The sequence below is a fragment of the Lucilia sericata genome, unplaced genomic scaffold (assembly GCF_015586225.1).
Source record: "Lucilia sericata isolate MDLA Ls3-8-SP2 unplaced genomic scaffold, ASM1558622v1 Contig001030F_arrow, whole genome shotgun sequence".
NCBI classification, from domain to species: domain Eukaryota; kingdom Metazoa; phylum Arthropoda; class Insecta; order Diptera; family Calliphoridae; genus Lucilia; species Lucilia sericata.
In genome coordinates this window covers 90,133-105,030 of record NW_023995011.1, presented here as the reverse complement: position 1 = coordinate 105,030, position 14,898 = coordinate 90,133, and the positions used below count along the sequence as shown (strand labels likewise).

Sequence of the window (14,898 nt, the reverse complement as noted above, 5' to 3'; positions counted from 1 at the left end):
TCTTGGAAATTAGAAATAAATTTAAAAAATTTCTAACTTTATATCTTTACAATCCCACTGTTATTGAAAATTTTGCCATTTATGTGTTAAGCTACTAAGTAATTTTAAAAATATGGCAACTTAACATTTACAATCTGACATGTGCCATATGTTCGAACAGTTTGAGAACAATTGGAGTAACAAATTTAGTTTGTTTTTGACATGGATTGATTATTTAATAAATTTTCCAATATAACATCGCACATTTTTAATAAAATTTCAATTTAAATTGTAAATAAAACTAATTCTAAATTAATTGAAAATGTTGGCTTTCCGAACAACGTTGCGCTGCAATTCAGTGTTTAATAAAATTTCACGCAACACTTGCAAATCAATGAAATTAATACAAACCGAAAATAATGCCGCTTTCTCGACAGGAGCAACATTAGTAGCCAGGAATAGTTCTAGTCTGCAATTACAGAAACAACCTGCTTTACTCAATGGTTATTTAATGCAAAGAAGAAGTTATGCTTCAAAGACTAATGAAGAAGTTGACGTTAAAGATTTGCAGTTGGTTTACTATGGTACATTGACACCACGCATGAGAGCTGTTAAGGTATTCTCATTGACCACCAGTTTAGCTGGCTTAGCCGCTCAACCTATCCTAATGGAACAGGGCATGAAAATGGGCGGTACTGGTATGGCGGTATTTTTGTGCAGTTTTGCTGGTTTCTTTACGTTTGTTACACCTTTGCTGTTACACTTCGTGACTAAAAAGTATGTTACCGAAATACATTATAATCCAATGACAGAGGAGTATGTAGCAACTACAATAAATATTATTTTACAGAAAGTTCGGGTGAGTATTTAAGGCAATAGCATCAACAAGAATTCTTTGAATTTAAAACTTTTATTAATTAATTTCTCTTTAGACAAAATTCCGCCCTAGCGATGTGAAAATTCCTGAAGTACCCGGCATGTTTACTTCATTCAATGTGGGCAAACGGTCATTATTTGTGGATCCCGCCTTGTTTGAAGATCCTGAACATTATGTAAAAATTATGGGTTACGATAAACCAATTGATTTTAAACTTGATTTAAAAGAAACAGATAACTCAGCAGCGAATGCAACTGATAAATCGAAAAAATAAATTCTATAAACAAAGTAGAATTTTGTCTATTTCTTTTGTAGTTAAAATTAACTGTGTTTAGTAGGTTTATATGTTTTCAATACTTCGAAGTGGTTTTCAAACTGTATTTGCTTACAATCTTTGTAGACATGTGTTTTTGTTTATTTGTCATTATCAGCTGTTTATAAACACCAAATTTGTCATTTATTCTAACTCTTGTTGATTTTAAGAAAAATTGCATTTATTTTTTAAATAATATGACCTCAACAGATTTGAAAATTATTTTGGAATTCAGGTTGGTTTCCACGGTGATATAAATTATTATTTTCTTTTTAATATTTATTAAACATATTTTTTTATAGTGCCGGCGCTGAGCTACTTTTCGGTAACATTAAAAAACGTGAAATATCTTTGCCTTCAACAGAAAAATGTGAGTAATTTAATTTGAATTACTCTAATATTGTTTATATGTATATAATATTTTTAACAGGGACCATTAGAAGCCTTTTAAAATGGATGCATGCTAACATCCTTACCGAAAGACCTGAATTATTCATACAGGGAGATACTGTGTAAGTAATGTTTAGAAAAACAAAGTACATTAGAAATATTTATCACAGAAAGTTTAGACAGTTTCAAAGAATTGATTATTCCCGTGAGAGATTTCAATTTCCAGTATATCTATCTATTTATCTATCTATCTATCTATCTATCTATCTATCTATCTATCTATCTATCTATCTATCTATCTATCTATCTATCTATCTATCTATCTATCTATCTATCTATCTATCTATCTATCTATCTATCTATCTATCGATCTATCTATCTATCTATCTATCTATCTATCTATCTATCTATCTATTTATTTATTTATTTATATATCTATCTATCTATCTATCTATCTATCTATCTATCTATCTATCTATCTATCTATCTATCTATCTATCTATCTATCTATCTATCTATCTATCTATCTATCTATCTAATTTTTCTTATTTACTTGCAGGCGACCTGGTATTTTGGTATTGGTTAATGACACAGATTGGGAATTATTGGTGAATATATAAAAACGTATATATGTGCGTAAAATTTATTCTAAAACTTATCTTTCATATATTTCAGGGTGAACTAGACTATGAATTACAACAACGAGATAATGTTTTATTCATTTCTACTTTGCATGGTGGATAAGAGAGAGGAGAAAAGCTAACAAAACTCAGAAATTAAGATAAATAAAAATATTTTGAGTATAAAATATAATAAAGAACTTAATTATTTATTAAGTAGCATAGGTTTTACACATTATCTTGCACATAGCGGAGGATTACTTATTAATTTTTAAAATTTCTCATGGTTAGTTTCCCGTACACATAACTAATAGCTTTTATGTTTTGAATTAATTCCGAGTTTAACGGAAAAATTAACGTTTTAACATATAAATATTTTGAAATAAATACTATTTCAAAACATCTGGTAACTTTTTATAGGACAGTTTAAGAAGCATTGTAAAATATTTATTTATATCTGTGCTAAAATAACTCAACCTTAATAATTCCCATATTCTTTTTTTGTTTAAATGCTATTCAAATACGAACACTTATGTTCAGAATGTGAAGTGGCGTTTGTGTGATGAAAAAATTTAGTCCCGAGCTACCGTGTGGGCCCTTTCCTCTGGAAGGGACGTAATGCTGATATTCGCCTTCAATTTAAAAAGTATTTTTATTTATACATTTTATTAAAAAAAATTTTTTTTTTAACATGAATAAAAATAAATAAATTTGGTACCTAATTATTGTTTTAAATAATTTTATTCATTTTTTATAACTTAATATTTAATTATTAATGTTTTTTTTACTCAATTAAGTATAAATTTTTATAAAACACTTTAAAAAATTTAAAAAAATCTTAACATAATACATTCTGAATTCAAAATCGAAAAAGATATAAAGATTTTTTTAAAGCAAAAAGAAAACTATAAAGATAACAGAGAGAAATGAGCCATAAAAATAAAAAAATAATAAATAACAAAAAAATGCAATAAACAATAATGAAATATATAAATAAATGTATAAATAATGACAAAAACTAAAAAAAGTAGTTAATGAAATAAAAAATAATAAAACGAGTACATATAAATAAATTCACTGATTCTTAAATTTTCCATATATATATATTTTTTTTTCGTTTTTAGCTTTAATTAATTAATTTCGTATAATATAAAATGTTTAAAGTTTATTAATAAAAAGGTCATCATTGATTTATTAAATACTTAGAAAGAAACAATGTTCAACTCGTGTGTTCTAAATTTTCCTCCAATTTCAATTCCTTATATTGCTGATGTTGTTGTTGCTGTTGCGAATGATGATAATGTGATTCCAATTTCTTACCCAAAGTATTTGATGAATAAGTTTTGTGTGTGTATTTCTGTCCACCTGTTGTGGGGGATACTATGGCATCTGTTGGATGGATGGAGGGCCATGTTGTTAATACATCATTATTATCCTGATCGGGTGTCATGCATATATCTGATATTATACCACTTTCTGTTGCACACAATATACATATAATGAGTAAGAATGTTGGTTAGTAAGATTGTTAAAAAAATGTTTTTGTTTTTTTTTTTTTTTTACATATTAGAACATTTATAAGAAAAGATTTGAATATTGTTTAAAAAAAATGGCTGCATTTTTTTAGAACAGTAGAGTGAGAATGTTAAGGAAATTAAAGTTTGCAATTTTAGCACAAATATAAATACAATTAATATTTTATGAATAAAATGCAGAATATACCAATTATTTAATGTGATTTTAATATAAAGTAATTAATAACACAGGTTATAAACAATACTCTAGTTCAGATTATGTTATACTAGTCCACTATTTATTAGGCCATATTAGACTATAAACTAAATTATAATTCATTCTATAGACTAGACTATAGTCACCACTACAGATTGTACTACAAGTCGCAAGTCTATAATCCAGACTATATACTACAATGGTTAACAATATCCAATTAGACTTGCATTCGAAAAAAACCTAACTATACTGTTTTCCATACTATGGTCCTGATTAAACTTCAGACTTTAGTGCAGACAATAGACTAGACTATTGTTCAAACCATAGGCTTGACATTATAGCCTTGACATTTTCAGTAAACTAGTCTGTAGTCAAAAATATAAACTAAACCTGACTATAATCCAGACTATAGCCCACACTATAGACTAGACTATGGCTCAGACTCTACAATAGAACATACCCAGACTATAGACTAGAAAATGACATACACTATAGTTTATACTATATACTTCCTTCCATATTTTCAATTTTAGATTTGTCTCTTTGAAACCAATAAACCAGAAAAAAATTCCAAAATTTGAGTAAAAATTAAAACAATTGGATCTATTAAATACCATTATATACATATGTGAAAAACATGCAATAAACACAAACAAAATTTAAACTATATAGTACATTATATACAACAAATATACATTAATATATTTACGTAAAAAGTAGCAATCTATAAATGCTACAACATACACACAAAACATATAGCAATTAAACGATATCAGGTTTTAACGTGCGTTTTTTTTGTGATTAATTTAAAAATAATAACATAAATCAAGTTCAATACCCATTGATAGTTGACTAACGATAGTTGTCGAACGTTTATGATGATTACGATGTCGGGAATTTAAAGTACCAGCACCACTCTGACTGCTAAAACCACTGCTCATAGTGTTGGTCATAAGTTGTTGGGGTCTGTTGCAATTGTCAGTATTGCTCTCTAAAGCCAGGGTTTGACATTCATTAATTAGCTCAAGAGCTTGATTCGCATGATGTTGCTGTTGACTGTGATGCTGCTGCTGATGATGATGATTATGGTGATTGTTGTTGTTGTTGCTGTGGTGGTGGTGATGGGCAGATGACGATGATGATGAAGTGGAGGATTTACTAAGTGAAGAACTGCTAGTGCCACTAGATAAAGAACTTTCCGATATTAGGGAGTTGGGACGACGTGAAGTTTTTATTTGGTCGGTGTGCAAGCCCACAAATGAATGACGCAATTTGGGTGCTATTTGGGAAACACATAAGGAACATATAAAACTACTTAAGAGAGAATTTTTATTAACAAACCTTTTCCTAATTGGGTAATAGTAATCGAACGATCATTAATTTGATTATTACTAGGTCTTATATCCAAACATGGTTTACTGCCAATGCCCATTGAAGACATTTCAGCTAGGCGAATTTCTAGAAAATTAACATTATAATAATCTTTAGAATAATTATGTTGTTTACAGTTTTACTATACAGTACCTCGATTTCTTTTCGCCTGTTGCCATAATAACTTTGAAATTTCCTCTGTCCAGGCATTTTTTATATCTTCTGACATGCATTGCAGGGTAAATGTATCTTCGGGTTTACGTTTTCTAAACCAAATTTCAAATTTTGTAGGTGAATCACCCACATGAGCAGTTAAACCTATATCCGAAGTTTTAATGCTATTCTTGTAAATATAAATATCAAGATTCTAAAATTTTAATTAATTAATAAAAAAAAAATCAGTTATTCATTTATATTAAAAAGAACTTTACCTTATGGTCCGGAAATCTTCGGGCTTTACTGAATAATACCAATTCTTCGAATAGGAAAATTTGTCGTAATGTTTTCTTACCACCCCTACCCTGCCACACTAAAAATTCATTTTGTCTCAAGAGACGTCCCTGTTCTTTGACATTGACATCACAGTCTCTCAGCGAATCCATGGCCAATAGATCATTGCCATGTCGCAATTGAAACTTAACCATTTCTTCGGCTTTTTGCAATTCTTCAACATCGGCTGCAATTTCTTGTAATGCCGAGCCCTGTAAGGGAATCGAATCTAATGATTAGAATTTTTCTATATAGATTTAATATTGATCGCTACTGTACCTGTACTGTGCTGCAGGCTTTTACCAATTGCTGTAAAAGTAAAGCATATTTACCCATTCGCTGCACTGGCTTTAGCAGGTATGAAGCCAAGTCCATTTTATCATTGAGTTCGATTTGTTTAGTCTGAAAATAAGGTGCAACTCACAAATTGTTCTTTAATAGTTTTTAAGGTAAAAGGGCCACACACAAAAATTTTACTGCAGACTAGACTATAGACTAGACTATAGACTAGACTATAGACTACACTATAGACTAGACTATAGACTAGACTATAGACTAGACTATAGACTAGACTATAGTCTAGACTATAGACTAGACTATAGACTAGACTATAGACAAGACTATTGACTAGACTATAGACTAGACTATAGACTAGACTATAGACTAGACTATAGACTAGACTATAGACTAGACTATAGACTAGACTATAGACTAGACTATAGACTAGACTATAGACTAGACTATAGACTAGACTATAGACTAGAGTATAGACTAGACTATAGACTAGACTATAGACTAGACTATAGACTAGACTATAGACTAGACTATAGACTAGACTATAGACTAGACTATAGACTAGACTATAGACTAGACTATAGACTAGACTATAGACTAGACTATAGACTAGACTATAGACTAGACTATAGACTAGACTATGGACTAGACTCTAGACTCTATGGACTAGACTAAAGACTAGACTATGGACTAGACTCTAGACTCTATGGACTAGACTATAGACTAGACTAGACTAGACTAGACTAGACTAGACTAGACTATAGACTATAGACTATAGACTATAGACTATAGACTATAGACTATAGACTATAGACTATAGACTATAGACTAGACTAGACTATAGACTAGACTAGACTACACTAGACTAGACTATAGACTAGACTATAGACTAGACTATAGACTAGACTAGACTATAGACTATAGACTAGACTATAGACTAGACTAGACTATAGACTATAGACTATAGACTATAGACTATAGACTAGACTAGACTAGACTAGACTAGACTAGACTAGACTAGACTAGACTAGACTAGACTATAGACTAGACTACAGACTAGACTATAGACTAGACTATAGACTAGACTATAGACTAGACTATAGACTAGACTATAGACTAGACTATAGACTAGACTATAGACTAGACTATAGACTAGACTATAGACTAGACTATAGACTAGACTATAGACTAGACTATAGACTAGACTATAGACTAGACTATAGACTAGACTATAGACTAGACTATAGACTAGACTATAGACTAGACTATAGACTAGACTATAGACTAGACTATAGACTAGACTATAGACTAGACTATAGACTAGACTATAGACTAGACTATAGACTAGACTATAGACTAGACTATGGACTAGACTATAGACTAGACTATAGACTAGACTATAGACTAGACTATAGACTAAACTATAGACTAGACTGTAGACTAGACTATAGACTAGACTATAGACTAGACTATAGACTAGACTATAGACTAGACTATAGTCTAGACTATAGACTAGACTATAGACTAGACTAAGACTAGACTATAGACTAGACTATAGACTGGACTATAGACTAGACTATAGACTAGACTACAGACTAGTCAATAGACTATAGACTAGACTATAGACTGGACTATATAGACTATAGACTAGAATATAGACTAGACTATAGTCTAGACTATAGACTAGACTATAGACTGGACTATAGACTAGACTATAGACTAGACTATAGACTAGACTATAGACTGGACTATAGACTATACTATAGACTGGACGACAGGCTAGAGTAAAGACTAGACTATAATCTAGTCTATAGTCCAGTAGTTTTCAAGATTAACTTAAGAGGGCATTGCCTTCAATATTTTTCCACCAATAAAATAATTAATTGGTCGAATCAAAATATTAAAGAAAATTTGTTGTATTACCTTAAAGAAAGCAGTTCCATATTCACTCATCAGTGTATCACTTTTTGGTTTATTTTTATTATATAAAGCATATAAATAAAATTTCGATTCCATTTGCAGGAATGCGGCACCAACTTTCAGCGGATTATGTTCGTAACGTTCCAGTTCCGCAAGAAAATGATTATTATGAAATTCGAAAATCTTCTCAATATTACCAAAGATAACATTGCGTTGACCGCGCAGCGATTGTGGTATATCATCGCGCAACAATTCATCAATATAGTTTTCAATGACATAATACAATGAACGTACATAATCACGTTCCGTGCCAATCATCTCGCGCATGATCAATAGGAGCGTTCTGTAAGAAATAACAATAATATAATAAGTTTTCTTAAGTTTATAAAATACTAACTTTTGTATTTTTGGATCTAGGCAGCTGAGTTCTTCTAATTTGGGCAATTCGAATGTGGAGGCATAACATTGTAAATGTTTATTGGCCTCCCAGGGTGAATGGACATTAATATAATGTTTAGATGGTTGCTCGAAGCATTCATCATCGAGTTCATCACTAAAATGAAGTTCAAAATTATGATAATTTTAATTATGTCTAATAGAATTTCATTAACTACTAACTGTTTTTCATATAAATTCTCTGATTCCTCGTTGAGACTTTGGCATGAACACACTCTGGTAAATTTCGGATTCCCCTCACAACGTTGACATTCTCCCACTCCTGAATCGGCAATTTTCGAACGCCCTTCCTCCTCATCGTTATCCAACATTTCATCCATTTCATCTAGATTTCGACTATCGCGCCAACATTGACATGCGGGACTCTCAAATGAACCAGTACCATAACTTGACCTGTGACTTATGGCACGTATTTTATTTGTATCCGGCGTACTTGTTACGATTTGTGTTAATGATTTTTGCATGCTGCTATTATGATTGATATGTAAATTTAAACTATCCGGTTTTGGTTTCGATCTCTCATTTTCCTTTTCGAGATATTTTTCTAAAAGTCCTTTTGTGCCGTAGAGTCCAGCTAAACGTTCCATTTCGTGTTGCATATTTTCATCGAGCATATGAAGATGTACGAGATGATATAAACGTGTGGCACCCTCTATGCGCTCTCGAGCTATTTCGAGTTTTTCCGCAAAATTATCGAGAGCTTTTTTCAGGTTTAGCGAACTTTCCTTAAGAGATTCCATGCAGGCAGCTGCTAAATGTAGATCTCGTCCTTTAGCTAAATGTTTCTGGGTGGGGAAAATAATATAAGTTTAGCGTTTAGTTTATTGGAAATGTTTCGTTCGTTTTATTACCATTGATATAAAGTAGTATTTTTCGAATTCATGTTCGAGTTCCTTCATGGGGGTTTCAAAATCCAATTCCAAATTTATAAATCGTTGCAGTGACTCACTGCCATCACTTGTTATCCAAGAAGTTACCTAAAAATAGAAAAATAAGTAAAATTTTATATTAATAAAGATTTTTTATCCTAGAAAAACCGAGACCTATATTCGAAAATTGCTAAATCAGCTTATTTATTTAGTAAGTTATCACTTTTTGAATATAGTATCTCGATATAAAAAATTATAGTTCTTATTTATATAGAACTTTTTCGGAATATCGATAATAACACGAGGTTTTTGAGGGTTAGAGTAATTTCCATAGGAACGCTTGTGTTGCATTTTGTGGATATTATGAACCGAACTTTATAGAGTTTGATAGCGTTATTCAGTTTTTAGAATATATCATTTAAGTAGGTTAAGAAGGTATTTTTAAAATACTTGAAACTATTGTAGATCGATCCTCATAATTATCGCAAATGGGGCTTATGTAGGTTTTTAAGAACCCCAATTATGACGTTAAAGTAATGTTCAGAAGGGGACATTTATGGGTCAAAGATCTAACATACTCCGATTTTCACCTAACTTTATGATCATTTAAATGATATTCCCAGAGGATGGGAATATGATCAAATTTAAGATGAATTTTGATTTCGCATAGGTATAGTTGGATTACATTCTTGATAAGAATCAATTCCTTCAAGGAAATTGCACTTTAAGTCAAGTTCTTACGACAAGTTGAATTACATAATTCGCGAATTACTATTGTGATTTGAGAGTTAACTGAATTACGTACAAATGAGCAAATTCAAACTTGAAATCTTTTATGGCGAATCGCGCAATTGACTTTTGAATCTAATTGTCTCTTCAGAACATAGCATATAGATTATCGATTACATATAGATTATCTATATCTAGTTACTAACCTATAAAAGGTCTTAACTTTGTAAACAAAGAATACATGAGCATTTTTAGAAAGCAATAATAAGAGGGCTATTCTTTATGATTCACCTGTATCGTCATGTGAAGTTTTATTATCAGAGCAAATATATTATCAAATGATTTATAATTAAAGTGCACTTAGAAAGTAAGTAGTATTTACGATTATTGTCATAAAAAAGTTATTAATATTAAGAGTATTCACAGTCTTATAAATATATGCACGATTTTAGTGAGTCATAAAGTAGAATTATCGGAATAATCTAAATTATCATTACCCGAAACTTTTAATCATTTCAAATCTGTAGTTAATCTTAACTAAGACAATAAAAAGTTAATCGTAAAAATGTTGGTTTCAATATTTCTTTAAGGGAACAACATTTTAGTTCAAATATACAATTATATAAAAATATTAGAAAAGTTCAATTCCATTGAAGCATTTGACAACGATCGAAATTTCTAATAATATTTTTTTAATTTCTATTGAGGTTTTGATCGTTTTCGAATGTCAGCATATTTTAGTGTTGATTTTTATGTTATCTTTTACAAAATTAATAATAATTAAAAACAGTGTTTATGGTTTTCTTATCTTTAAATGCGGTCAGTTGTGCGGCAAATTTATACTCAAAATATTGAGGTTTTTAAATTGTTCCAAAAATTCTGCTATCAAAATGATCAACAAAAAATTCAACATACATAATGCCCAGAGCAATAAATTTTATTCGCTATTTGTTATTAATCGAATAAATCAAATCAAAGATTTAAAAAAATCGTTTTTATTAGGATCTCGTGAGAACCATCTGAAATTTCTAACAAATCTGCTTTGATCTCTGATAGTGTGATTTGTTTTCTTATGTTTAAAAAGCCTATGGGTTCGTAAGTCAAATGTGATTGGCATTCAAAAAAATTTTTTATAGACTCATAAACCGATAATATTTTGTGATTCACTACGAAAACTGTATTGGGGGTTTCACAAAAAATTAACCATTCTTATCAACATGTGCCACATATATAAATGGGAAAGTAGAAAATTTTAATCTGAATAAAATATATCTCAAATGTGTTTTATAATACTGAGAGTTAACTAGTTCTGTTAGACTTCGGTTTTAGGTCTACCACATTCTATAAAAGGAGGTATTCAACCTTAATATTTGTTATATAAAATAAAAAAAAATATTAGTCTAGTCTATAGTCTAGTCTACAGTCTAGTCTATAGTCTAGTCTATAGTCTAGTCTATAGTCTAGTCTATAGTCTATAGTCTAGTCTAGAGTCTAGTCTAGAGTCTAGTCTATAGTCTAGTCTATAGTCTAGTCTATAGTCTAGTCTATAGTCTAGTCTATAGTCTAGTCTATAGTCTAGTCTATAGTCTAGTCTATATTGTAGTCTATAGTCTAGTCTATAGTCTAGTGTATAGTCTAGTCTATAGTCTAGTCTATAGTCTAGTCTATAGTATAGTCTATATTCTAGTCTATAGTCTAGTCTATAGTCTAGTCTAGAGTCTAGCTTATAGTCTAGTCTATAGTCTAGTCTATAGTCTAGTCTATGGTCTAGTCTATAGTCTAGTTTATAGTCTAGTCTATAGTCTAGTCTATAGTCTAGTCTATAGTCTAGTCTATAGTCTAGTCTATAGTCTAGTCTATGGTCTAGTCTATAGTCTAGTCTATAGTCTAGTCTATAGTCTAGTCTATAGTCTAGTCTATAGTCTAGTCTATAGTCTAGTCTACAGTCTAGTCACTAGTCTAGTCTATAGCCTAGTCTATAGTCTAGTCTATAGTCTAGTCTATAGTCTAGTCTATAGTCTAGTCTATAGTCTAGTCTATAGTCTAGTCTATAGTCTAGTCTATAGTCTAGTCTATAGTCTAGTCTATAGTCTAGTCTATAGTCTAGTCTATAGTCTAGTCTATAGTCTAGTCTATAGTCTAGTCTATAGTCTAGTCTAGTCTATAGTCTAGTCTATAGTCTAGTCTAGTCTAGTCTATAGTCTATAGTCTAGTCTAGTCTAGTCTATAGTCTAGTCTAGTCTATAGTCTAGTCTAGTCTATAGTCTAGTCTAGTCTATAGTCTAGTCTATAGTCTAGTCTATAGTCTAGTCTATAGTCTAGTCTATAGTCTAGTCTATAGTCTAGTCTATAGTCTAGTCTATAGTCTAGTCTATAGTCTAGTCTATAGTCTAGCCTATAGTCTAGCCTATAGTCTAGTCTATAGTCTAGTCTATAGTCTAGTCTATAGTCTAGTCTATAGTCTAGTCTATAGTCTAGTCTATAGTCTAGTCTATAGTCTAGTCTATAGTCTAGTCTATAGTCTAGTCTATAGTCTAGTCTATAGTCTAGTCTATAGTCTAGTCTATAGTCTAGTCTATAGTCTAGTCTATAGTCTAGTCTATAGTCTAGTCTATAGTCTAGTCTATAGTCTAGTCTAGTCTATAGTCTAGTCTATAGTCTAGTCTATAGTCTAGTCTATAGTCTAGTCTATAGTCTAGTCTATAGTCTAGTCTATAGTCTAGTCTATAGTCTAGTCTATAGTCTAGTCTATAGTCTAGTCTATAGTCTAGTCTATAGTCTAGTCTATAGTCTAGTCTATAGTCTAGTCTATAGTCTAGTCTATAGTCTAGTCTATAGTCTAGTCTATAGTTTAGTCTATAGTCTAGTCTATAGTCTAGTCTATAGTCTAGTCTATAGTCTAGTCTATAGTCTAGTCTATCTCTAGTCTATAGTCTAGTCTATAGTCTAGTCTATAGTCTAGTCTATAGTCTAGTCTATAGTCTAGTCTATAGTCTAGTCTATAGTCTAGTCTATAGTCTAGTCTATAGTCTAGTCTATAGTCTAGTCTGTAGTCTAGTCTATAGTCTAGTCTATAGTCTAGTCTATAGTCTAGTCTATAGTCTAGTCTATAGTCTAGTCTATAGTCTAGTCTATAGTCTAGTCTATAGTCTAGTCTATAGTCTAGTCTATAGTCTAGTCTATAGTCTAGTCTATAGTCTAGTCTATAGTCTAGTCTATAGTCTAGTCTATAGTCTAGTCTATAGTCTAGTCTATAGTCTAGTCTATAGTCTAGTCTATAGTCTAGTCTATAGTCTAGTCTATAGTCTAGTCTATAGTCTAGTCTATAGTCTAGTCTATAGTCTAGTCTATAGTCTAGTCTATAGTCTAGTCTATAGTCTAGTCTATAGTCTAGTCTATAGTCTAGTCTATAGTCTAGTCTATAGTCTAGTCTATAGTCTAGTCTATAGTCTAGTCTATAGTCTAGTCTATAGTCTAGTCTATAGTCTAGTCTATAGTCTAGTCTATAGTCTAGTCTATAGTCTAGTCTATAGTCTAGTCTATAGTCTAGTCTATAGTCTAGTCTATAGTCTAGTCTATAGTCTAGTCTATAGTCTAGTCTATAGTCTAGTCTATAGTCTAGTCTATAGTCTAGTCTATAGTCTAGTCTATAGTCTAGTCTATAGTCTAGTCTATAGTCTAGTCTATAGTCTAGTCTATAGTCTAGTCTATAGTCTAGTCTATAGTCTAGTCTATAGTCTAGTCTATAGTCTAGTCTATAGTCTAGTCTATAGTCTAGTCTATAGTCTAGTCTATAGTCTAGTCTATAGTCTAGTCTATAGTCTAGTCTATAGTCTAGTCTATAGTCTAGTCTATAGTCTAGTCTATAGTCTAGTCTATAGTCTAGTCTATAGTCTAGTCTATAGTCTAGTCTATAGTCTAGTCTATAGTCTAGTCTATAGTCTAGTCTATAGTCTAGTCTATAGTCTAGTCTATAGTCTAGTCTATAGTCTAGTCTATAGTCTAGTCTATAGTCTAGTCTATAGTCTAGTCTATAGTCTAGTCTATAGTCTAGTCTATAGTCTAGTCTATAGTCTAGTCTATAGTCTAGTCTATAGTCTAGTCTATAGTCTAGTCTATAGTCAAGTCTATAGTCTAGTCTATAGTCTAGTCTATAGTCTAGTTTATAGTATAGTCTATATAACTCTTCAACGAATCTATGCAGATTCTGTGGCCTACAAGATGAAACCTCAGAACATATCTTATGTAACTGCCCAACATTAAGGTCTCGCAGAGCTAACCTCTCACCAACTAAACCTTCGTGCGTAAACTAAAACTTGTATGGTGAAGCAATAGGCTGCACAAAAGATCCACACATAGGTCGCAGTGCTTTGCGCCCCTTCAATATAATCTAAACATCTCTGTATATAAGACGTATAGCTTGTGGTAAAAAAGTCATGCATGGATCGACGATCCAAAATGATCTAATACGATTATGAATAATATAATCGAATATAACACTATTGCTTATTCCAATTTTTGTAACGATATTAAATTATAATAAATAATATGGTTCACCGAAAATCCTTGACAAAATATTTAAAAAATAACAATACGTTAATGCTTGAATGCAATAATTTTAGGAGAAACTTGCGGTCAGTTCGAAAAAAGTTTGCAAAATATATAGAATATAAGCAAAATGTTACCCTACAACGATAGAAAGTATTTTTTGGAACAAGATTTCATATAGAAAAGCTTTGGTAAGATTTCAATCGATTATGATGATTTTTATCCTTGTTAAACTGAGTTGTATTTGAGATGTTGAGATGAATTCAAAATGGGCGCTAGAACCAATTATTCTCAAATTTGTTTGATTACAGA

General features: G+C 31.0%; 3 protein-coding genes across 3 annotated transcripts in view; 2 read left to right on the top strand and 1 right to left on the bottom strand.

Moving 5' to 3' along the window:
- Nucleotides 1-158: 158 nt before the first annotated feature.
- On the top strand, nt 159-1,164 carry LOC119609663 (transmembrane protein 70 homolog, mitochondrial). The gene is made up of 2 exons (XM_037964520.1): nt 159-838; nt 912-1,164. Exons 1-2 carry the CDS (start codon nt 302-304, stop codon nt 1,128-1,130), a joined length of 756 nt encoding a protein of 251 aa, XP_037820448.1. The 5' UTR covers nt 159-301; the 3' UTR covers nt 1,131-1,164.
- Nucleotides 1,165-1,231: 67 nt separating this feature from the next.
- On the top strand, nt 1,232-2,372 carry LOC119609664 (ubiquitin-related modifier 1 homolog). The gene is made up of 5 exons (XM_037964521.1): nt 1,232-1,404; nt 1,472-1,539; nt 1,600-1,681; nt 2,119-2,167; nt 2,235-2,372. The coding sequence occupies exons 1-5, from the start codon at nt 1,367-1,369 to the stop codon at nt 2,301-2,303; spliced, it is 306 nt and encodes a 101-aa protein (XP_037820449.1). The 5' UTR covers nt 1,232-1,366; the 3' UTR covers nt 2,304-2,372.
- Nucleotides 2,373-2,963: 591 nt separating this feature from the next.
- The window catches only part of LOC119609658, a 98,500-nt gene continuing 86,565 nt past the window's right edge, over nt 2,964-14,898 (bottom strand). The window contains 10 exon segments of the mRNA XM_037964514.1: nt 2,964-3,655; nt 4,749-5,189; nt 5,252-5,368; nt 5,435-5,648; nt 5,713-5,982; nt 6,050-6,172; nt 7,988-8,327; nt 8,382-8,537; nt 8,603-9,225; nt 9,292-9,417. Of these exon segments, the coding sequence (XP_037820442.1) occupies nt 3,399-3,655; nt 4,749-5,189; nt 5,252-5,368; nt 5,435-5,648; nt 5,713-5,982; nt 6,050-6,172; nt 7,988-8,327; nt 8,382-8,537; nt 8,603-9,225; nt 9,292-9,417 (2,667 nt within the window). The 3' untranslated portion in view covers nt 2,964-3,398.

Bases quoted from the DNA above. Each gene is read 5' to 3' on its own strand.
- LOC119609663 (XM_037964520.1), top strand. From the start codon at position 302: ATGTTGGCTTTCCGAACAACGTTGCGCTGCAATTCAGTGTTTAATAAA. The intron at 839-911 runs GTGAGTATTTAA...ATTTCTCTTTAG, and splicing joins TTATTTTACAGAAAGTTCGG to ACAAAATTCCGCCCTAGCGA.
- LOC119609664 (XM_037964521.1), top strand. From the start codon at position 1,367: ATGACCTCAACAGATTTGAAAATTATTTTGGAATTCAG. The intron at 1,540-1,599 runs GTGAGTAATTTA...TATTTTTAACAG, and splicing joins TTTGCCTTCAACAGAAAAAT to GGACCATTAGAAGCCTTTTA. The intron at 1,682-2,118 runs GTAAGTAATGTT...ATTTACTTGCAG, and splicing joins TTCATACAGGGAGATACTGT to GCGACCTGGTATTTTGGTAT.